Here is a 24,537-nt window from a genome sequence, read left to right on the forward strand (position 1 = left end):
AGAAACCCGGCCTAAAGTTGGCCTTAAAAAATAGAGGCGATTTGGCTGTCGAGGAAGGAAGCGCTGCCCCCATCCACCCGGATTTGCCCAGCCTAAGGCGGACTTTGTTCTCTCCTAATTTTACCCCTCTTCTTTGCAGCTCTCTTCAGTATTTTCCCAGTGTTTAAATATCGCTTTGTGTTGTCTGTTTTCCCCCTAGGTTTATTTGTTTTAAATAAACAAAATAATGAGCTTCAAATGAAAGCTGTGGAAAAGCTGCTACCTCACGACCTGAAAATACATGAATATTCAGTTCTGAAGCTCGGGTGTGTTAGCCTAAAGGCGCTACAAAATTAACTCAGACTTATCAGTTATTTTGAAAATTATTGTACGTTATTTTGAACTATTTTAAAGTACAGTAATTTTACTGAAAACATAGAGTGGCATCTAAAGTGAGAATTTTTATCTCTTATTGCTTCTTTAAGAAACAGAAGCAAAGACGGGGCACCGGGTGGCTCAGTCGGTTGAGCTTTGGGCTCAGGTCATGATCTCGCAGCTCGTGAGTTCAAGCCCTGCGTCGGGCTCTGTGCTGACAGCTCAGAGCCTGGAGCCTGCTTCGGATCCTGTGTCTCCATCTCTCTCTGCCCCTACCCCACTCGCATTCTGTCTCTGTCTCTCTCAAAAATAAATAAACAGGGGCGCCTGGGTGGCTCAGTTGGTTGAGCAACGGACTTCGGCTCAGGTCACGATCTCGTGGTTTGTGAGTTCGAGCCCCTCATCAGCCTCTGTGCTAACAGCAGATCCTGAAGCCTGATTCAGATTCTGTGTCTTCCCCTCTCTCTGCCTCTCCCCTGCTCATGCTCAGTGTCTCTGTCTCTCAATAATAAATAAATTTTTTAAAAAAATAAGGGTGCCTGGGTGGCTCAGTTGGTTAAGCGGCCGACTTCAGCCCAGGTCATGATCTCGCGGTCCGCGAGTTCGAGCCCTGCGTCAGGCTCTGTGCTGACAGCTCAGAGCTTGGAGCCTGTTTCAGATTCTGTGTCTCCCTCTCTCTCTCTCTCTCTCTCTCTCTCTGACCCTCCCCTGTTCATGCTTTGTCTCTCTCTGTCTCAAAAATAAATAAACGTTAAAACAATTTTTTTTTTAAATAATAAACATTAAAAAAAAACTTCTTTTTAAGAAACAGAAGCAAGGGGCACCTGAGTGGTTCAGTGGGTTATGTTTCTGACTCTTGATCTCCACTCAGGTCATGATCTCACAGTTTGTGGGTTCGAGATCTGAGCATGCATTGGATTCTCTCTCTATCTCCTTCTCTCTGCCCTATCCCTGTTCACACTCTCTCTCTCTCTCTCTCTCTCAAAATAAATAAGTAAGCACTAAAAAAAGAAAGAAAGAAAGAAAGAAAGAAAGAAAGAAAAAGAAAAGAAACATAAGCAAGGGAAGGGTTATATTGGTTGCTTAGAGTTCCATTAATTTAGTTTTCCCTAGGGTGTGTTAGGATACCATATGATTGATGGTACATGAGATGATTTAAAAATAGTAAATGGGTAGCCATTTAATACATGTTTTAATATGTACTAGAAAAAGTATAAGTAGCACATTATACTCCAGAGTTCTCATGCATTTCTCTAGATTTGGATGAAGTAGGTATGTCAAAAAAACAAAAATGATATTTAAGAAAATATGAAGTAATTGCACTGGTGATATATAGATTTGACAAAAACCATAAAGGTGATGCTTGTGGGAAGAGTTGCCTTACTTGGCTCTCGAACTGCCATACCTCTTCCCTCCAACAGGAATGGCCTTTTTCCATTTGGCTTATTCTAATCTCCCTTTAGATAGCTCATATGTCTGGGAGATCTGACAGGATTCGCTTCAGGAATCTTTTTCCGTGCTTCCCCTCTCCCAAGGCACAAGCAGATAGAGGGTCTTCCGCGGTATGCTATAGCAATCTGCAATTTTTAAAAAAATTTTTTTTAACGTTTATTTATTTTTGAGACAGGGAGAGACAGAGCATGAACGGGGGAGGGTCAGAGAGAGAGGGAGACACAGAATCCGAAGCAGGCTCCAGGCTCTCAGCTGTCAGCACAGAGCCGACGCGGGCCTCGAACTCACAGACTGTGAGATCATGACCTGAGCCGAAGTCGGACGCTAAACCAACTGAGCCACCCAGGCGCCCCAGCAATCTGCAATTTTATCATAGCACTCCACATTCATTCTGTAACTGTTTTCTTGGACAGCTTCCCTGTAACATCAAACTCCTTTCTGTGGCAGAGGTTAAGCCAACGATCTTGGTGTCACTAAGACCTAGCACAGTGCCCAACAGATGGTCAACACTCAATAAATGTGTATCAAATAAATGTACGAGGTATTTAAGAACACCGTCTCTTCATTGACTTGGGGATAACTGGATATAGTTTTCAGTTGAAAAATCAAAGGATACTTTACTTTATTAAGATCTTAATTATTGGGGCACCTGGGTGGCTCGGTCAGTTGGGTGACTGACTTCGGCTCAGGTCATGATCTCACAGTTTGTGGGTTCAAGCCCCGCATTGGGCTCCGTGCTCACAGCTCAGAGCCTGGAGCCTGCTTCTGATTCTGTGTCTCCCTCTCTCTGCACCTCCCCTGCTCGTGCTCTGTCTCTCTCTGACTCTCAAAAAATAAATAAATGTTAGCAAAAAAAAATTTTTTTAATCTTATTTGTATTGGGTAATGCTTTCCCATTCATTATCCTTACCAATAAAAATTTGAAATTATCATATATACCATTCGGATGTGTTAAATTAAACAAGGAAGCCATTAGACTCTATTGTGTGGCTCTAATGCTGCGGCAGACTACAAGGGCAAACCCAAATCTAAGCCTGTAAATGCCCTGAGGTTAGGAAATCAGAACACTAACGACAATTGCATCAGACAACAAGACTTTAAGCTTTAGTGAATCGAATAATTCCTTTGGTTCTGTACTCTATGTAAGTCATTCCGCGGGCTCCTGTCGCCAGAGCAGTCCTACCCACTTCCGGTTTGGCACTGCTTGATTAGAACTGATTTTGCTCAGACTCCTAAAATCTTTAATATGCCTCAGTTTATCTTTTAATGATGTCTAGAGATACCCCAAGTTTTGTAATATTATGGAGCAGGCAGATGTAGTATACAGGCTTATTTAAGTATGGTAGATAAATATTTGCAGCATCTGAGAGGAACCCATGACTTTGGATCCCGTATCCACCATCTAGCATCTGTTTTTGTACCCAGATGGCATTTGTTTATTGTCCAAATTTGTGTTTTACAAAATCCTTAAGCATACATTAAGTTCATTCTTTTTACTTTATCTGCTGCCTGCAAAGTGTGTGAAGATGAACCAGACAGGTCACACCAGTAAGGGGTTTGTTTTAGTCAGAACTGCTCTCCCATCTCAGCACCCTTCCCCAAGACCCTGCTCTACAGAGGGACCTGTTGCCCTTACTCCAGCCACAACCCTCCCCACAGGCAAGGAATCTGCAGGGCCAAAGAGATGTGCCCACCTGTCACAACCCCTCTTCTAGACTGGGAACCTGGAAAACCAGAATCCCCTGAATTTCCGCCAAAACAGAGCTTGAGACAAAGACGTGCTGGTAATTTATTTGGGAGTGAGGAGGCAGCAAGGGTGAGATGCGAAAGGAGCAAAACCACTAAACATGTGTGCACTTCTCTGTGTGGGTATTTAAAAATCTTTTAAATCTCCTTTGTGGAAGGAAAGAACACAGGAGAGATGGGATCTGAGGACAGAACTCCACTGGAGAGGACACTCTGACTCTCTAGGTGCCTTCCAGGCCCTTGGCGTTTAAAGACATTCTGTCTTTAAACCCCCGGCATTCTTGCTACACACAGGTGTGGTTCTTGCCATTCCATCTAACGAACTCTCTGCCATCTGGGCCATGCCTGACTAGACCAGGGCTAGGCGCTCGTGCCAAAGGCAGAGTGTACAGGGTGAACATAGAGCAAGCCCCTTGCCTTTGAGGTGGCCAAGGTAGCTTTGGACAGTGACAAATTGACTCAATTGGGTCTTCTCTTGGGAAAGATGAGTACTAAGTGCACATAGAGTGGGTTACTCATTGAACAGTAGCTGTATCCTAAATGGCCCTGAATTGTAGTTACACTTCTCTGAGATTCCAGATGTGCACCCATTTTAGAATACCAGACCTCAGAACGACACCACCAAGGAGAAGAGACACATTCTCCTGTCTCCGGTTCCCTTGCTTTCTCAGGAAATATACTCCAACCTGAAGATAACCTTCTCATGGCCCTTCCTTGAAATTCTGAAAAGCATGACCTCTAGAAGAAACTTCTTATTAAGGAAGCAGGAAAAGAAAGTAATTTGGAAAAGACAGAGGGAAAAGTCTACAAGGTAGGAAAAGAAGGAGAATAAAAAACCGTGAAAGGAGAACATTTCAAATAAGAAATAGTCAACATTAAAAAAATTTTTTTAATGTTTATTTTTGAGAGAAAAAGAGAGTGCATAAGTGGGGGAGGGATGGGGGGGCAGAGGATCCAAAGTGGGCTCTGCAATGACAGCAGACAGCCTGATGTGGGGCTCGAACTCACGAACTGAGAGATCATGACCTGAGTCGAAACCAAGAGTCGGATGCCCAACCGACTGAGCCACCCAGGTGCCCCAAGAAATAGTCACCGTTATCAACTTCTCAGTCATCCCACATCCCCTGAGTTAAAAATGACAATGCTATTGTATCATTTTTGCAGAGCATCGGTTTCAACGAGGGCTCCTGGAAGCTGGAAAAATCTCAGATGGTCTGTGGCTCTCCAAAGGGCTATAGTACACAAACAGATACATGGTACATCTCTGGTAGTAACATTTCATGGAGTGGGGATAGGGGAGATTAGGAAAAAATGTATAAGAGATCTCCTTAGGGGGATGATAATGGAAAAAAGGTTGAGAAACACTGGTGTAGAGTAAGTATACAATTTATCATCCAAACGGGCACATCTGAGAACGAAAGGGACTGTTATTTATAATTATGTGGCATAAAGCAGGATTGTGCCCATGAATCATGTGATAACTCAGAACTTCCCTTGTGTTTTATTAACACTTCTCTTATGGCTCTTACCTTAATTTGCTCTGTATCATAGTTTCTAATCATTCCATCTGGGAGAACAGGCACAGTAAGGAACTTACTCCTTTTGTAGCCCAGTCTCATTTCTCCTCATTTCTTCTTGAGCATTCTGTGGCCTCACGACATTGAACTACTTGTTCTTTCCTGGACATCTCATGCTCTCTCGCCATCTTTTACCAAGTGTTGGCTCATAAGTGGTCCGGCGGCAACACCAGCCCTCTGCCTTCCTCTGGGGCAAGTTCTTACCTGCCAGTTCCCTCAGCCCCATCCAGTGACCCCTGCCACCCTCCATTCCTGGCAGGAGGCTGGGGCCCAAGCCATGGGGAAGTCTGAGTCATGGTGTGGGGTCCTAGGTGCCCATGAGGGTCTCTACTTAGCCATCAAGTATCCTTATGCCCCAGGGAGCAGGACATTAAATAGCAAATAAAAACCACCACCACAGGTCAAGAGGCCACAGAAAAAAGGAAAAAGCCTTTTACATTCTTTTTGAAGGAGGGTTCCTGCATTTTCATTTTGCATCAGCCCCCACAAATTATGTAGCCAGCCATTATATATTATGTATATCTTCACACATGTACACACACACATATATGTGTATATATATATACACACACACTGAACATGAATACACACACACACACACACACACACACACACATTCATGTAAGTTTCATTCCAGTAGAATTAAAGCTCCATGAGAATAGGGACCTTTTAGTTTGCTGCTGTTCCCTAGTGGCTAGAACATACTAGACTCAGTAAATATTTGCTAACGAATGCATATAAAAGCAGCTCATGGTATTATAATTACCTGGCCTGGTTCACTAACCAAACTGCAAGCTCTTAGAGGCCACAGGCTTTACCTCATCTTTATATCCCTTACACCTACCTTAAACCCTGGTGTATCACAAGTGCTTAGACATTTGTCCAATGACAGCAACAACAAAAAAAGGCAGTAGCGTGGGGTAGAGGATAGAATATCATTTGCCCTTCCTGCCTCTTCACTTAGGGTAAATAATACACTGCAGCTTTAGTCGAACTTGGCTGCTCTGGAAAGGAGTGCAGCTGGCTTTATGGGAAATGAGTTCTCAAAGGATAATTTGAGAGATGCTTAAACGTGGGACAACTGGCTTTTATCAGGAATGCCATACTCTCTGCATCTGAAAATCTCCAAATGGCCCATGATGGCAGTGGTGCCTGCTTGGTTTAAAGAAAAAATAAGTGAAGAATGGACGCAGGATTAAATAAAACCAATATCCGCAGTTACATGTTTGGCCTTTTTCTCATTTCTATTTCATCTGTCCTTCCAAGACTGACTCAGTCTCCTCTTATAGAGTTACAAACTATTAGAGGTTTTTTTAACCCTCCAAAAAAACAAAACAATTTTTGTTGTGTCCCTCCATTGTTCACAAAGGATATTCAAAAGAAAATTTTAGTATTCCAGACTAAATGAAAAATCAAAACGCCTATAAATAAAAAAGTTCTATGCATATATATGTAAGGCGATGACTTATTTATAATTAATGAAGAAAGACAAGAGTCCGTTATAGGAGAACAAAAGATCAAATATCAAACCCATACACCACTCAAGTTGAGAGCTTATCTGTCCTTAAGTCTTGTGGGGAAGATACCTGACCTATAGGTTAGCAGTATTAAAATGACAACTTTGACTTTATGAATAGAGACCAATGTAAATTTTATTCGATTTATGAAAGCCAGGGCACCTGGCTGGCTCAGTCAGTTCAGCTTCCGACTTTGGCTCGGGTCATGATCTCACAGTCTGTGGGTTCGAGCCCTACTTCAGGCTCCGTGCTGACAGCTCAGAGCCTGGAACCTGCTTTGGATTCTGTCTCCCTCCCCCTCTGCCCCTCCCCCACTCACACTCTGTCTCTCTCTCTCTCAAAAATAAATAAACGTTAAAAAAAAAAAAGAAAGAAAGAAAGAAAGAAAGAAAGAAAGAAAGAAAGAAAGAAAGAAAGAAAGAAAGCAAGCCAGTTGAAACTATCTTCTTTGGAAGGATATGACATAGTGATACCCTATTATTTGTACATTTATCATCAGGTTCCTTTACAACCAAGCCTCCAGAGGCCTGTCTGGACGTAATCTTTAGATGTTGTGAGTACTGCTTGAAATGCTTGGCCATTAGCTTGATGGAATATAAAAAATTGTATTGTAGGGGAGCCTAGGTGGTTCAGTCAGTTAAGTGTCCAACTTCAGCTCAGGTTATATCTCGAAGTTGGTGAGTTTGAGCCCCACATCAGGCTGTCTGCTCTCAGCATGGAGCTCACTTTGGATCCTCTGTCCCCCTCTCTCTCTGCCTATCCCCTGCTCGTGTTATCTCTATCTCAAAAATAAATAAAATATTTTAAAAATAAATGAATAAATAAACCCCTAACCTCTAAAAAAACCTTTTATTGTAATGAATTTTATTTTAATTAAATTTTGGAACCTAAAGACAATATTTGCAGCGAGGTCCCTTTCTAGTTCTTCACCCCCTAGAAATGTGACCACCCTGATGCCAGAAGGTCTGTCCTGTGATTCTTTAAGGATTATAAGCATATTGCTTTGGGTCTATTTGGACTTCTAAATATATTTGCTAGACATACATGTCATGATTTTCCAAATTCCTGCTTAAGATACATCCTAAATGCTCACCTGATTATTAGCATCGTAAACAACAAAAATTTCACTATGCTTTTCTCACTTTTATAAACAGTTTGTTTGAGGTATTGATATCTTCCCCGTATTGTAGAACATTCCTTCATTTCCCTTTACTAAAAAAGCAAACAACACATAAACATTCACCCTGGAAATGGAGAAAACAAGCTTTATTATAATGATTTGAGATTTTGTGCATGGTAAAGGTATACACATGAATCTTGTTTCTCCTATGTTTCAAGACAGAATTAATTTAAAGTTTTATTTAGACTAAAGCATCCAAAATACTGTGGTACATATGTAGCTACGGACATACAAACACTTTGATGCACAGCGTTCATTCTTTTCTTTAAATAGGCAGTCAGCATTTCGATTCATAAAAGAACAAATGAGAATATATCAGTATCAATGTCAGAGCGCGCAAGACTTAGTGTTCTATACACAAAACGTATGAAACAGACCTAAAAAGATGGAATGTACAAAATTTAAAAAGAAACAAAGGAAGCAGAAATCCTTTATACTCATACATAGGATTGAAAGGCTATAGAATTGAAAATGATATAAAGAATTCCATTACAAGAATACACTCTGTTGATGACAGAACATTCCCATGTCATAAAGCAAAAGCATTGAGTTTAAGGCTGTGTTGCTTTTGAAAGTTAATGGACGTGCTGTACATTCATTGGGACAACATAGCCAATTTATTAATCTATTTTAGAATATTAATAGCTTTCATACATTCTCCACAAACAGACCACACAATCACTGCCACACAGTTCATCTTCAGAAAGTTTAAGATTAACATCATGATTTGTAGCTTACTGTCATTTAAAACAAAACAAAAAAATCATTTATTTATACCAAACAAATCTTTAATGGGCACTTAGTTTCCTTTATGGCAATACTAGATTCCTAGTTATCAAAAATATTAAAATAATTGTAAAGTTTAAAACCCTGCAACATTTACAGAATGCAACAGTATTACGACTTTCAATTTTAAGCAAAATTAGATGATGTTCTCAAGCAAACAGCTTCAATTTTCTCCTACCTGGAAATGTCTTGTTGTTAAATTATAAACTAAAAATGCTCCTCCCTTTCCAGAAGCTGGTGAATAGGGAGGATACTATAGAGTCCAAATGTACAAAAAGGTTTTTCCCTTTTGAAGTAATCTGCACATTCCCTAATACTTATTTGCTATTTCCTCCAATTAACTCGGTAGGTATAAGCAAAGCATTTATGTGAATCCTTCCACGTTAAGGATCCATAGACACTTGCTACTATACTGCTATTCCAGCCAACTTCATGTGAGGACATACCCTGTATATTTAGTAGTAGAAGCAACTGTGTTCTGGTTGCATGGACCTGTAGTATTTATTTGTCTCAAATCTAGTCAAAGAGTAAATTAAAATAAGGAAACTTGGGGATTTGTTTAGTTACTGGAGACTAAAGTTTGATCAAGATACTAAGTACCATTTTAAAAAATGGTGAACAGTCATAAAGGCTTTTTATTCATGTGTTTCTGGATGGCCAGGTCACCATGTCCCCCAAGCCCAGCAGGGGAGGTCTGTTTTGGAGGGAATGCATTGTCACTGACCTTTACATTCAAACTGGCAATATTCTGCCATAAGTGCCCAGGGGACATTTGAATGGGTAATTTCTCAGTGCTACTTATCATGAACGTATGACAGGTTCTGTACACTTGACAAAGAGAAATCAAACAATAATGATAGCTCAGGAAAAAAAAAAATCACTTATTTTAATATCCTTCTCAGTTTACCAGAAACCATTTTCCAGAGAATGTGACAAAATTTCATGTAAATCTTGTCTACTCTATCTTATCAGCAGCACTTTCCCTCCTCAAATATGCTCATCAAGAAATACAGTAAATGCTAATATGTATCCAAATGTGAAATGTTATCTACACTTTACCATACATGATTATATATTTTGGAGGGGAAAATACAGTGTTTCTTAGAGTGCCCACAACATGTGTTTTAGTAACAGATAGTGGAACAAGTCTGAATCAAACTATCTATTCTTCCATTCCAATTTGTGCCAATATTGACAGATTTAAAAAAAAAAATAGCCTCATATTCAATATATTATTGAGATACCCAGCCCGATATGGTAGGACGGCTAGTTAATTTCTAAATTCACAAGTATAATTTCAATGTTGTGCAAAAAACACTTTTAAGTCAACTAGTCTTAAGACCAATAGCCTGTGACAGAATCTAAACAGGAAGCCACTTTTACTTGTGAAAACACACAGAAGTTATTTTAACAAATTTAAAAGGTTTTCTTTTAAACGGTCTGGGACCTATCAAAGGCCTAGCTTATCTTTTATGCAGAATGTTAGTAAAGGGCAAAATGAAATTCCCTCCCTAGAGTGTAAGCTCCAAGCAGGCAGGGATTTTTGTCTCTTTTGTCTATTGCTGTATCCCCAGTGCCTAAAATAGTGCCTGGCACCTAGTAAGCACTCATTAAATACGAGTGTTTGAATTCAAAGACTTAGTTCGCTGATGTTAGGAAACAGTATTTTATTTAACATCCGAAAATGCTATTGAATTTTATAACTTTATCACAGTCTCAAATATTTTGAAAACTCTACCTAACTAAAAAAAAAAAGAAAAAAGAAAAAGAAATTCTAAACCTAAATGTAAATCTTCCTGAAAACATTTTTTTTGAGAGGTTGATTTGGGCATAATAAATTTGACAGACAATTGGAAGTAGCTAGATTTCCCTTCTAAATTTAAAAAAGTCCTATATTTAAGAGAATGACTGGGTTGTAAATTAAGCAATGAACATCACATATAATTATACATATGGGAAATGTTTTCTTATAGTACAGTTCTAAGGTGCTTTCAGTGAAAAAGATCCCAAAGTCATATCAAAGATGCCAAGCATGACATCCTATTTGGTAGAACTGAGTAGAAAATTAAACAGTGGAAACAGACCACGTCTTACCTTACAGTATCAAAGACAGATTAACGATTGACTAAATTTTCCGTCACATTTCTCAAAACCCATTTATACTTCGTTTAAATTAAAAGTAACTAAAGTTCAACGTTTCCTTTTCTTTCAACCTGTTTTCGTTTTGTTTTTGCTTTTGAAAGCACAGAAGGCCATTTTCTGACTAAAAGTCAGCCAATACCATCATTCCTGGAAAATGGTGAAAATTATACCTGTTTTAGGGCTTGCTCTACTAGGGACGGCTTTAAACTGCTCAGTAAAGGGATGTGCTGGACGATGCTTCTGTCTTTCAGAGTGCTGCCTATTTCAATACACCAAAGGTTCAGCTATATATATATATATATATATATGATACATTCTACCTTACCCTAATCATGTATACATAGTCCTTTAATGCCTCTACTATTCATTAGACAATGATAAATAACCGTAACATGCCCTTACCTGTAATGCTTTCGAGATAACACGACTTTGGTAACACTTGCTTTCTAAGGGGAAACCATTAATCAATCACATGCCTTTGGTTGACACCATCCGTCCTCCAAAGGGCTACTTATGGCTCTCTGTCCTAGGACACTGGCGTCCTACTACATGTGCTGACATTTTGCAGGAGGTAAAGCTTTCGCTTTCGTGAAGTGGAAGGGGAGAGACACGTGAGAACATGGCACATAAAATGTGACGGACTTTTTCTTGATTACATGCCAGTGCACTAATCTGGAGTTGAGGGGGGCTGTTTGTTTACCAAAAGGTAGCATTGCTATTGCAATATGCTTTTTAAAGCATTAGGAATTTCAGGTTTCCCTGAAAATGGACTCTGTTTTTTGATATAAGGGGAGCAGGAGAGAAAAGGTGAGAACACACAAAAAGGATCTTTGATCTAACCCAGAAAGGATGGGCAAGAGGCCTGCCTAATCACACCTGGGAGGGTTTTGCAAGACAGTCTTATTTTCTCCTAATTTACATGTAGTTAATGATAACCAAAAAAATGTCACATGAGTTAAGACCGACTGTAAAAGTGAGGTTAGAAGATCCCCCGGGTCTTGTAACTGAAGTTAAATAAAGTACAACAGATTCTGTTTTTGTTTTGTTTTTTGTTTTGTTTTTGGAGGCTCTGCATAAAAGCTACCATTCACGGGATTAACAAACACCTTTAAATATTCTAGGTTTTTTTTAGTGCTTGTTTGATTTGCAAAATCAGTTCAACTACATAAATCCCTGTCCTAGAAGCCATAGTTCACAGGTGTGAAACGCTGCGTTTTCCAAAGATTCAGTAGAAGGGATTTCCTTCTTTCAAACCCTAAAGGCGAATTACAGAAATCAGATATGCAGTTTTTAAGGAAATTGTTACATTCAGAAATCACCTTGGAAAGTTCGCCAATGCTTCCTTCTAGCATGAAAAGTCTAGTGTAATCTGGTCCCGCGTTGAGAAATCCCTTCCAGTTCATAGTGCAAGACCTTTGGGAGAGGGGGGTCCATCTGCCCACCACTACTGTAAGTACCGGTAGACCTTGAAACAGTGGTTTCCAGAGTCTGCAACCACAACGTGACCATCTGAAGTCAGGGCCAGGCCCTGGGGGCCATACAGTGGGTCAGCAGATGTGTTAATGTAGGACAAAAATGATCCACTTCCATCAAAAACCTGTAAAAAATATAAAGTCAGAGTGTTACAGGAAAAGTTATAGTAATATGATGAAACAGGAGTTAGAAAACCCTTAATGCTAATATTGTCAATACAAAAGCATGCGTGTAACCCAACAGGTTTGTTTAGGTAATGATCATATATCCGATCCTTCACTCCACTTACCTTGCTTTTCCTCCTTTCACTCTCTATCCCTCAGAGTCACTGACAAGGAGCATGCCATTGGCCACCAGACCTCATTTACATTCTTAACAGTGGTCAGTTTGAGGGGAATAGTCTTCAGCGGTGCCTGAAAATGAAGGACCCTTGTCTCCTACTCTCAGCCTTCATTTTCCACACTTCCAGCCTCACATCCCTTTTATCCCCAATCATAAGACAGAAAAATCAGCCACTGACCACAAAGGAATGGTTCTGAGTCACAATATACAATGAGAAAATAAAGATCTTTTTTACCTTTTCATTTTTTAAAAATTTATTTATTAGAAAAAAATTTTTTTTTATTTTTTATTATATGAAATTGATTGTCAAATTAGTTTCCATACAACACCCAGTGCTCATCCCAAAAGATGCCCTCTTCAATGCCCATCACCTACCCTTCCCTCCCTCCCACCTGCCATCAACCCTCAGTTTGTTCTCAGTTTTTAAGAGTCTAGGGGCGCCTGGGTGGCTCAGTCGGTTAGGTGTCCGACCTCGGCTCAGGTCATGATCTCACGGTTGGTGAGTTCGAGCCCCACATCGGGCTCTGTGCTGACAGCTTGGAGCCTGGAGCCTGCTTTGGATTCTGTGTCTCCTTTCATCTCTGCCCCTCCCCAACTTGTGCTCTCTGTCTCTCAAAAATAAAGAAATGTTAAAAAAAAAAAAAAAAAAAAAAAAGAGTCTCTTATGCTTTGGCTCTCTCTCATACTCTAACCTCTTTTATTTATTAGAAAAAATTTTTAATGTTTATTTATTTTTGACAGAGAGAGAGAGAGACAGCGCATGAGTGGGTGGAGGGGCAGAGAGAGAGGGAGACACAGAATCCAAAGCAGGCTCCAGGCTCTGAGCTGTCAGCACAAAGCCTGACACGGGGCTCAGACTCACAGACCTCGAGATCATGACCTGAGCCGAAGTCAGACGCTCAACTGACTGAGCCACCCAGGCGCCCCCTTTTCATTTTTTTTTAAATGTTTATTTATTTTTGAGAGAAAGCAAGCACGCGCGAGTGGGAAGGGGCAGAGAGAGACGGAGACACAGAATCCGAAGCAGGCTCCAGGCTCTGAGCTGTCAGCACAGAGCCCGATGTAGGGCTTGAACCCATGAACCCTGAGATCATGACCTAAGCCCAAGTCATATGCTTAACCGACTGAGTCACCCAGCCACCCCCATTTTTTCCTTTTCAGAAAAGAAGGAGTTATAAGAAGTCAATAACTCAACATGTACATTTGTGGGTTTTTTAGAATATTTTGTTTTTAAGTCATCTCTACACCCAGTGTGGGGCTCAAACTCACAACCCTGAGATCAAGATTCACACACTCTACCAACTCAGCCAGCCAGGTGCCCCACAACATGTACATCTGGATATGAAGTAGTCTTCTTTTGAGCTAGAAGCTTCTGCCATGATGAAATACAAGGAACATTTTTCTTTCACAAGGCCCAGACTGGTTTCTTTTGATCGTTCTGTTTGGCCCATAGGTGTTTCACAAGGCAGTGTGACTAGGCAGGTGCTAGGAGGGCCACAATACAAACAGCTAAGCACCTGTAGTCTATAGAACTGCTTTGTAAACTTGGTTCCCAGTCTGGCTTCTAGCTTTCCAACACAATAGAATAGCTCTTTCAAATGTAGATGTACATTAGCATAATTAAGCAAGATAAATATAATGGAGAAATAAAAGCATTTATAGTCTCAGTCCTTTTTCTGGGAAGTAATACCAGTATCACATTCAAACGGCTAAATACTACTGTCTTCACAAAGACACCTGGATGCTACCTGATTTAACCCGTGCATTCTGAGGTCTCAGAAATTCGGCACAGGGCCATATTGGCAAGGATGAATAACCCTGTCTGCACATGTATGTTTAGATCCTTCTGGGTGTCTATACAGAGAAATTGAGAAAAGAATAGTCTTTCTTAGTCTGGGGATTCAAAACCTTTGTTCTTAATTTAGAGAAAAATCTACTTTTTTTGTCTGGAAACAACTACAGACCTCCAAATAATGTTTTAATTCTTTTTTTCCAGAATGTAACCACTTTTATTATTTTTTATACCCAATTAAAATGGCAAATGCCATCATGACACCATTAATCCTAAACCATGAAAATATATTTAAATTCATTATTATATTTAAAATGTTTTAGGGGCGCCTGGGTGGCTCAGTAGGTTAAGCGTCCGACTTCAGCTCAGGTCACGATCTCGCCGTCCGTGAGTTCGAGCCCCGCGTCGGGCTCTGGGCTGATGGCTCAGAGCCTGGAGCCTGCTTCCAATTCTGTGTCTCCCTCTCTCTCTGCCCCTCCCCCATTCATGCTCTGTCTCTCTCTGTCTCAAAAATAAATAAATGTTAAAAAAATAAAATCTAAAATGTTTTTGTTCACTTTTAATTTTGAAATAATTATAGATTCATAGGAAGTTCCAAGGATAGTACAGAGAAATTCTGTGTACCTTTCACCTAGTTTGGCAGAATACTCCCGTTAACACCATTCGAGTCTAGAGATTTATTTTTGGGGAGTTTTAAAATTATTAACTACATTTCCTTAACAGTTGTTGGGGTATTCAGGTTATTTATTTTATATTGAGTGAGTTGTGGAATTTGTACTTTTTGAGAAATTGGTCCATTTCATCTAAATTGTCAAAAATGCACATGTAGAGTTCACAGAACTTCCATATGCCTGCGGAGTCTGTGATGATATTAGCACTTTGTGTCTTTTCCTTTAGCGGTCTCGTTAGAGGTCTGCCATCTTATTGATCATTGCAAGGAACCACCTTTCTGTTTCACTGCTCTTCTCTATTGTTTGCCTTGCACTACACTGATTTCTGATCCTACCTGCACTATTTCCTCCCGCCTGTTTGCTTTCACGCTGTTCTGCTCCTCTACTTCTGGCTTTTTTGAGGTAGGAGCTGGGATTCGTGATTTCTGACTTTCTAATGTAAGCACTTAGTGCCAGTAAGTTCCCTCTCATGTAGAATGGTGGTTGCCAGGGCTGGAGAGTGGGGGAAATGGGGAGAAGGTGGTCAAAGGGTATAAACTTCCAGTTAGAAGATGAATAAGTTCTGGGGACCTAATGCATTGTATGGTGATTATAGTTAATAAAACAATTTTATATACTTGAAAGTTTTGCTAAGAGAGGAGATCTAAATGTTCTCACCACAAAAAAGAAATGGTAGTAACGTGACGGTGACAGAGGTATTGGCTAAAGCTATGGTGGTGATCATTTTGCAATATATAAGTGTATCAAATCATATTACACACCTTAAACTTACACAATATATATGCCAATTATATCGCAATAAAGCTGGGGGAAAAATCTTCCTCTCAGGACCCTCTTAGCTGTACACCACAAACTTTGATACACTATATTTGTACTTTCATTCAGGCCAGTATATTTTAAATTTTTCCTTGGGACTTCCTCTTTGACTCAGGTTATTCAGCAGAATAATGTTTTTAAATGCATACAACAAAATACATGGGATTATAAAGGAAAACAATCATTATCAAAACATAGTTATCAAAATTGTACAAAACTGCGATATAGTAATATGTGTGCTTTTTATTTTTTTATTTTTATTATTTTTTTAATTTTCTTAATGTGTATTTATTTCTGAGAGAGACAGAGACAGAATGCGAGTGGGTCGGGACAGACAGAGAGGGAGACGCAGAATCTGAAACAGGCTCCAGGTTCTGAGCTGTCAGCACAGAGCCTGACGCGGGGCTCGAACTCACGAGCTGCAAGATCGTGACCTGAGCTGAAGTCGGACGCTCAACCAACTGAGCCACGCAGGCGCCCCAAAATGTGTGCTTTTTAAACCAACACATTAAATAACAAGAAATGGTGATGGATCTATCTCCTCTAAATTGTCATGTAACACTGACTGGTTCTGAAAGGGTGATGAGCATATATGACAATTCAAGACCTCTGCAACCATGATTCCTCTTGGTGACAAAGTTATAGGTGTTCCTAAAACTACGGTGATTGTTGCCTATATTCATAATTAAAGAAAATGAGTTTTTAGTTGGAAGCTAGTAAAAACAGTAATATATTTTTGTTCAATGGATGGACCTCTTGAGTTCTATCCACAAACACTTTTGTGTTAAAAATTCCCAATTCAGAGGTTTTCACTCTGGTAACCTGTTGATGTTTTTCTCCTCCACCTTCTACTCCACCTCTCCTCCACCTTAGTTTAGCACTTCTCCTGAGACGGTCTATGAAAACCTAACCAATGAACAATGGAAAACATCCCAGTTGGGAGACAGCCAATTCTTCACTTTCAACAAACACCCGTCACTCTAAACAAATACATTAGCATTACATGAGTTTACCTGGATCCTGCTGTTTCCCCAATCTGCTACAATGATGTTTCCATTTGAATCCACTGCTACACCTGTTGGAGCATTAAACTGCCCATTTCCTTCTCCATTTGAGCCAAACTTCAACATGAATTCTCCCTCCTGATTAAACACCTGTATGAGATATTTTTAAATGATTTTATTTTAAACTAAAAATAGTTGAGCCAACATTACGGGTTTTAAAAAAAAATACGTATCTGAGCAGATTTTTTATTATGAGTTAAGGCATTCTAAAAAAAAAGAAAAAAAATTTACAAAGTAGACCCCCGTATTACTTATGGTTCCCCAATTTACTATGTAAATTTGATTTATCATTTGTTAAATCAGTTCTTAGTTCTAGCTCCTATCTGGTTATTGAGTACTTATATGAAAAATACTTTTGTTATAAATTATAAAATATATAGGAATATAAGGCAGGATAAGAAAGTGGAGCTATAATTTTCAACAGTATTATTATTCCTGCCTTTGAATAAATAGCTAAATTTCAAGAACAGAAATATTACTATTTCTAACAGGAGGGATGATCAAAGTTGTATCAGGACCATGGAGCTTTTTGTTAGGCTGGGTGCTCAGAATTTATTACCATTTTACAAAGTCAACGTGAGAAAGAGCAAGTTAGACTTCACACTTATAAGGGAATATAAGGGAAAATGTGTGTGTGTGTGTGTGTGTGTGTGTGTGTGTGTGTGCGTGTGTGTGTGTGTGTGTATGGCACAGGTGAGGAATAATAGAAGGGCTTTTTAATATATTTTTTTCAGAATATATATTTAGTTAAAATAGATTATATGACTCTAAGGCTTTGATGGATGGAGCATACTGAGGGGAGCGGGCTGAGAGAAGTTGGGGAGGTACACAGAACTCTTCAGCAAATTCTCTAATATATGATCTAGACAAGCAATAGCTTGTTGTGGTTAATTAAATATTCTTACTAATGGAGTGTTAAAATACATGTATCAAATACAGATTATTGATTTGGAGAGAAATAAATTGTCATTATGTGGTTATTTGTAAGACTACAGTAAGCATAATTTTATCTTGATGATTCAGATGGTATTTAATGGCTGTGAAATATCTCCAGGATATTATTTTAAGCTTCCATTATGATGCAGCCAACATATGTTGAAGGACCCATTAACAAATCAAAACGTTTTACATGCAAAGCCATGAGAGTAAGGGTTCCGGAAACGTGGAACAGTGGGAGTTCACCATACCCGAGTGCAGACCTAATTTGAGAATGATCTCAGGGCCTTTTACAGATTCTCCTACTGCCATCTCTGTGATCATGAAAGATTAAAATGACTCTCTTTCTTTTAGTTATGTACATTGGAGAAGCAAAGGGAGACAAACCATCTCTAAAGGCTAAACTCCCTTTAAGATAAAGAAAAAGAATCATGACTCCTTCTTGAATTAATTACATAACTTGCCAGCTAAGCAAGCTACCTCTTTGGTTCTTTGGAAAGGACAAGACAAGAACTAGCTTTGGCTAAGATTATTTTTTAAAAATCTTTCCTGACTCCTTTTATCTCCTTTCACACAGAACGTTCTTGTTTTAAAGGCCAATGAAACTGTTTGTATGCTGGTGAGGACACAATTTATTACTCTCTGATCTTTTCCCTTAATAAGTCCTACCAATAATCTTTTTGTTTGTTTGTATTTATTTCTCTGAAAAGGTGTGTTTTCCTTGGCCTACTGCAAAAAACACAAATGCTTCTGCCCCATTTTGTAATGATGCAGAATGCCAAATTTAGTTGTTTTGCAATGAAAACAAAATACACACTGAAAGTGGCTAAAGAACTAGACCATTTGTTAGCCCTGACCTATAGGCACAGTTTTTACATTTACCAAGAGAGAAATGAATTGAATCCAGAACCACTGCTAACTGCCACGTGTCACAGGGGAAACAAAAGCCCAACTATTCCATAAAAGCTATATGGCAACAGCTGCCAAACAGAAGAGAAAAAACACTGGTTTTCTTAAATAAGAGGGAAACTGAGTTCAAATTAGTAAAATAATCTACCTCTGCTGTACTGAACACTTGAAGAGTTTTCAGAATCTTAATAATTACAAATTTCTTGTAGTTTCTATTTTTCCCACCTAAAATGTCATTTAATTGCTTATAAATTATTCAGATGAAAACATATTAAGAGGCGGATGCATGAGCTGAAATAGTTTTTACAGCTTTGCTTTTCATACAAGTTTTTATCGCAAGTTTTTATCACTTGGATGATAATCCTTTCCTGATTTCAAAATTCTGCTCACCTCAAATACCACCTCCACTTGGAAGTCTTCCCTGATGGTCTTAGTTACAGAAATCTGCTCTTTGTTTTCTTCCGGATACTTATAGAACTTTATATGTACCTATATTAAAATAATAATTTATCGCTATCTGCCTTGCATTTTGATTACTTACATATGTCTTATTTCCTTCTACATTGTCAGCCAGGGCTGGTAACTAGGAGTCCTCCCACATACCAATGCCAGTTGATTCATAGAGGCTGCCTGGAGCACTGGGACGGAAAGGCTCTGAGGCCACAGTTGCGCTTAGTAGAAAAGAGCAACTTGATTAATAGGACTGTCTTCCGGTGGGGGTGGGCAGCATCTATACCAGGCGTTTGCTGGCCTTTGCTGATCCATATGAGTTATCTTCTGGTTAAATGCCCTGTAGTTAAATGATTCCCCTATTAAGTGAGTGAAGGATAGGAAGTCTGAGGACAGCCTATGTTATCGTTAAGCTCATCACACAGGACTGTTACAGCACCCCCCGGGGGGGGGGGGGCAGGGGCAGTCCAGAGCCCAGTCCCTTCTGCCTCTTTGCTGTTTTCCTCCTCCCCAGCACTACTCTTCCCAACGTCCTCTTCCGTTTACCAAGACACCTCCTGTAGAGAGAGAGAATTTGCAGCTTACAGACACTGAGGGAGGTAGGGGAGTGGGGAATGAGCTCCCCCACTATGGCAGCAACTCCAGAGACACAACGTGGCAGGAAGCAGCCTGAGAAGCAAGCAATGGTGGGCATCCTTTCCCCTCTTCCTGCCCCATCAGGGGCAGGCCCACTGTGCCCTACACTTTGCATCCACCAAAAAAAGCTCAAAACCATTCCATTTACTTGGGTTAAATGTATCTTTTGGGACAACCTGGGGGAAATGAAGCGGTGATGGACTCAGGAGAGAGAGTGCCTTTGGGTGTTGAAATCCTATCCCTACATAGCTATTCCAGTCACCAACACTGACAACTTTGGTTGCCCGATGGTTGTCTCTAAGCGCAAACTTTAGTCACTGGCATACGCCACCTATGCTGTTTCCTTCTTACCCTTCCTTTAAAAAGGCCTCACCTTAAAAAATTTTAACGAATTTACTTACAAGGAAAACTTTGTATCACTTCTGTAAGTGCAAACCAGTACCACTTGATGTAAACAGAGGGTAACCCTAAAAATAAACACATGACTCTTAAAATGAAAATGTCTGGGGCGCCTGGGTGGCTCAGTCGGTTAAGCGGCTGACTTTGGCTCAGGTCACGATCTCGCGGTCTGTGAGTTCGAGCCCCGCGTCGGGCTCTGTGCTGACAGCTCAGAGCCTGGAGCCTGTTTCAGATTCTGTGTCTCCCTCTCTCTGACCCTCCCCTGTTCATGCTCTGTCTCTCCCTGTCTCAAAAATAAATAAAGTTAAAAAAAAAAAAAAATGTCTGCCAGTGCACTGCCCAGGGCCACCTGGCGTGCCTTCAGTGGAACACGCACCTCACCTTAGGAACCGCGGTCTAGAATGTAATTAAACATTTTCTCGTTTCAGTAAGTCACAAATTTGTTTTCATTTCTGGATGTCCTGATTTGCTCATAATAAATCTCAAATCTTTCTTCCCCCTACACCTAGTAAGAAAGATGTACTACACTGCTTGGTGGAGGGGAAGGGGCACTGTATTCTGGGGAACACCAAGTGTGCGAAAGCATTCTCTAAAGTATGAAACATCTATAGGAATGTATAGTAGGGCTATTTCCCTCACAAAATCTGCACAGATTTTAGATATTAGCGGAGTTCGGATATCTACTTTTGTTTGAAAGGCCTTATGATGCAGATAATTGAAAAAGTGATCTTGTTTTGATGTATTGAATAGAGGCAAAATATTAAGTTTTGGAAAGTTCTGCCTCTCTAAGTTCAAGCAACTGCTTTTTCAAATTTAATTTTTAAGTCCTCTCCATTTATAGCTATTTCAAATTAAAAAACTTGTCGCCACCACAGTTTGTTTGACTTTCTGACTCTCCCAACTCTGTGGGTCCAAATTAAAACCTGCATCTTTAGGGAGAAGCAAAATGTACTCTTTCAGGTTCATCCCGGAGTATTACATTATTTTCTCTCAGACTGATTTCTCAATAACAGCACTTAAAAGTGAACAATAATTGGTGTGTTTATAGTACCTTGACAGAATGATTATGGAAATCTGTAACAATAATCTCATTATTGCTATTTACAGCTGCAAAATGGGGACCTGCAATAAAGATGAAAAACATATGTGACTACTGTTAACAATAAAACTGATTACAACAACGTAGCAGTTACAAAATTCAACATATTAGTTCTTGAAGAAAGAACAAAGAATTATAGCCTCGGTTCTTGAAAGATCATTCGGCTAGAACTCTGGCTCTAGATGGCATAGGTCCTCTATCATTCTACACTCAGGACTGTCTACTCTGGCTTCTTCTACATCAAGCTAAGAGTGCCAGCAGCCCTATCGAAGCGGAACGAGCAATAAGCATCAGAATTCATTCTCTGCAGCACCATCTGAAAGTCACATCTGCCAGCTTCTCTGAGTACATGTTAGTCCCTTTAGGAAGGATGTGGGGAGTCTTGGTACTGGGAAAAAAGACGCCCATATGTAATGTTTTTTTAAAAAGTAGAGCAGAAACCCATATTTTGTAATTTGGGGTGACATTCAGAACCTGGCAGAACTGGAGACAAAGCACAAAAATGATTATGCAAATTATTGTCAAATGCCGAAAGCATCCTTTCAAAAAGAAAATTTAATATACCGTTTTCAGCCTCTTCTTGCAGATGTTAAAAACTAAGTCAGCCTGTGCTTGCAAAGTGGTACACCAGAAAGAGGAGTAACAGAACTGCCCTTCCTGTACTCAGCAAATTTTCTAAAGTCCTGCTCTCTTACCATCATCTAGAAAGGTGAAAAAAATTCTCATTCCGAAGCTCTTTCTTATACAAAGCTACAGCTAGGTAGAAATTGGAGTTACTCCACTGTTCCTCAAACATTTTTATTTTAAATTTTATGTTTTACTTAATATTCAAAGATTTGACTTCTGAGCTGTAAACTGCTGTCAATAAAAACCACACACGGACCGCAGTTCAACTTACTGCTGGCGGAGTAATTGAGAAGCATCTCATCATGCTTTTGCTTAGATTTATCCCCAGTATCTTTCCTAAAGCCGGAAAACACACTGGGGATTGAGGCATCTTCCACATGCTCCAACATCATGCAAATGTGAGCAGAAGAAGCGTAAAAAAGGGGGTTTACATATTACCATCGAGTGTACCTGCAAACTGCCTGTCCCCATTTCCTCGGCTACCAAACCTGGTGACTATTTTCCCATTTGGCTGGAAAATAAACACGCAGCACGCCTTGTTGTCCACCACAATGATGTGCCCGTTGCGGTCCACCGAGACTCCTTTGGGCCCCATCAACTTTCCTGATCCGATTTTTGTCTGTTAGAAACAAGTACAGAAAATGAAGTTTAAAACACTACAGAACATGAAGACAGACACCTGTTTTAGTAAACACTTCCTTGAACCTTCAAATGGGGGTGCACAGCTACTCATTTGTCACAATGATGTCCTGTTTTTGTCACATCCATTATCTGCTACTAAGATTTATGTGAAATCCTTACTTTTTAAGAGGATCACCACCAAGAATGTTCTAGAATCCCCTTAACTGGGGTCACAGTTCCCTTGTAAAGATGCAGTGCGGTGTGGCAAAAGATCACTGGGTCAGGAGTAGGAAGGCTGTTCTATGCCTGTCGCCTGTTTTAGACACATCTGGTATAGCACAAATGGATTTGATTTCCTTAAGCTTCAGATTCCTTATATATTTAAAAATGTAAAAAAAAAAAAAAAAAAAAAAAAAAACCTTTAGTAACTTCCAAAGGCATTTTTGGGATAGGTACTAAGTAAAACAATGTAGATAAAGAAGTGCTTAGTGTAGAGTATAGCACATATTAAGCAGTCATTAAAGGGAAGCCATCATCATCGTTATTGTAGATCATAATATCAAAACTGCCAAGAATCTGCCATTGAACTTTACCAGTGTTAAGTTCCATGGAGGCAGGAGTTATGTCTGTTTTGTCTACTACTGTGTACTCAGACCCAGCATACTTCTTGGTGCCTAACCAGGTAGTCAACAAGTATTAGCCGAATACATTAATTTTAAAAGTCTAGCATTATTTCGGGTAACCCTGATGATTGAATGGTTCCAGTTTTCAGTATTTTAAAATGGGAGAAAAGCATGAGATTTCTATCAAGCACATACCATATGCATTTGAAGTCTTACTCATTTTTCTGAGTAGACTATATAAATGCCTGTTTGCTAGGAGATGCTTATCTCATATCCTTCCATTTATAGCTCCATTATAAAGTACTTTACTCATTCACCCATTTATTTACTAATTCTGCAAACATTTGGTGGGTGATAGAGCACCCACTGTGTGGCTAATGACTCCAGGCACTGAGTAGACACAGACAAGTAAGACCAGCCCCTCTCCTGGAGGATGTCTCAGTCATACTGCAGAGACAAACACGTTCACTGGGTCCTGTTTAATGTGCCTGGTATTGAGTGTTTGGTAAATCTGAGAGAATTCAAATAGGCTATCCTAGAAGCCATAGAGAACAAAAACTTAATGCAACAGGTCACTATAGACAAGGAAGGAGAAGGAGCACCCAAGGTGAGGAAGCAGCCGGAAAGAGCGCCTGGTGAGGGGGATGCACGAACCACAGAGGCTTAGAGAGTCAAGTAGATCTCTACGTGTCTTTATAAATGCTTTCTCAGATATATTATTAAACAAAGCAAGGTACTGAACAGTGAGTATAGTCTGAGCCCACCTGAATGAAATGTGTTTATATATGTATACATACATATTCCTGCAAGAAACCAGTAAGAAACCATTGATATTAGTGGTGGTAGGAGAAACTCTTTTCATTTTATACTCATCTGTAGGGTTATTTTAAATACTTTTTTAAAGGTTTGTTGCTAGAGAGAGAGAGAGAGAGAGAGAGAGAGAGAGAGAGAGAGAGAGAGAGAGTGTGTGTGTGTGTGTGTGTGTGTGTGTGCAAGTGGTAGAGGGGGGGAGAGAGAGAATCCCAAGCAGGCTCTGCACTGTCAGTGAGAGACCAATGCGGGGCTTGAACTCACGAACTGCGAGGTTATTACCTGAGCTGAAGTCAGATGCTTAACCAACTAAGTCACCCAGGTGCCCTTAGCATCAAATACCTATTTGCATGTATTACTTTTTAAATTAAAATTTTTAATTCCAAAATAATTTCATTACCCTAGGTTCTGTTTTAGTCCCCTTATTTTCTCTCTATATATTAGTGCTGCCTGATAGAAATATAACATGAGCCATGTATGTAATTAAGATTTTTCTTAATTACAACATCAAAAAA

At 39.7% G+C, this 24,537-nt stretch overlaps 1 protein-coding gene across 10 annotated transcripts in view; it reads right to left on the reverse strand.

Moving 5' to 3' along the window:
• Window positions 1-11,674: 11,674 nt before the first annotated feature.
• The window catches only part of TRIM2 (tripartite motif containing 2), a 159,771-nt gene continuing 146,908 nt past the window's right edge, over window positions 11,675-24,537 (reverse strand). For 9 of the 10 annotated variants that reach the window (XM_058721132.1, XM_058721134.1, XM_058721125.1 and 6 more), the window contains 4 exons: window positions 22,407-22,587; window positions 21,294-21,364; window positions 16,862-17,002; window positions 11,675-12,351 (listed from right to left, as the gene is read on the reverse strand). In XM_058721132.1, coding sequence (XP_058577115.1) covers window positions 12,199-12,351; window positions 16,862-17,002; window positions 21,294-21,364; window positions 22,407-22,587 — 546 coding nt within the window. In that variant the 3' untranslated portion in view covers window positions 11,675-12,198. The remainder of the gene's footprint in view (window positions 12,352-16,861; window positions 17,003-21,293; window positions 21,365-22,406; window positions 22,588-24,537) is intronic. The other variant, XM_058721127.1, reaches the window with a different exon arrangement.

This window comes from Neofelis nebulosa, chromosome 3 (assembly GCF_028018385.1).
Source record: "Neofelis nebulosa isolate mNeoNeb1 chromosome 3, mNeoNeb1.pri, whole genome shotgun sequence".
Classification (NCBI taxonomy): domain Eukaryota; kingdom Metazoa; phylum Chordata; class Mammalia; order Carnivora; family Felidae; genus Neofelis; species Neofelis nebulosa.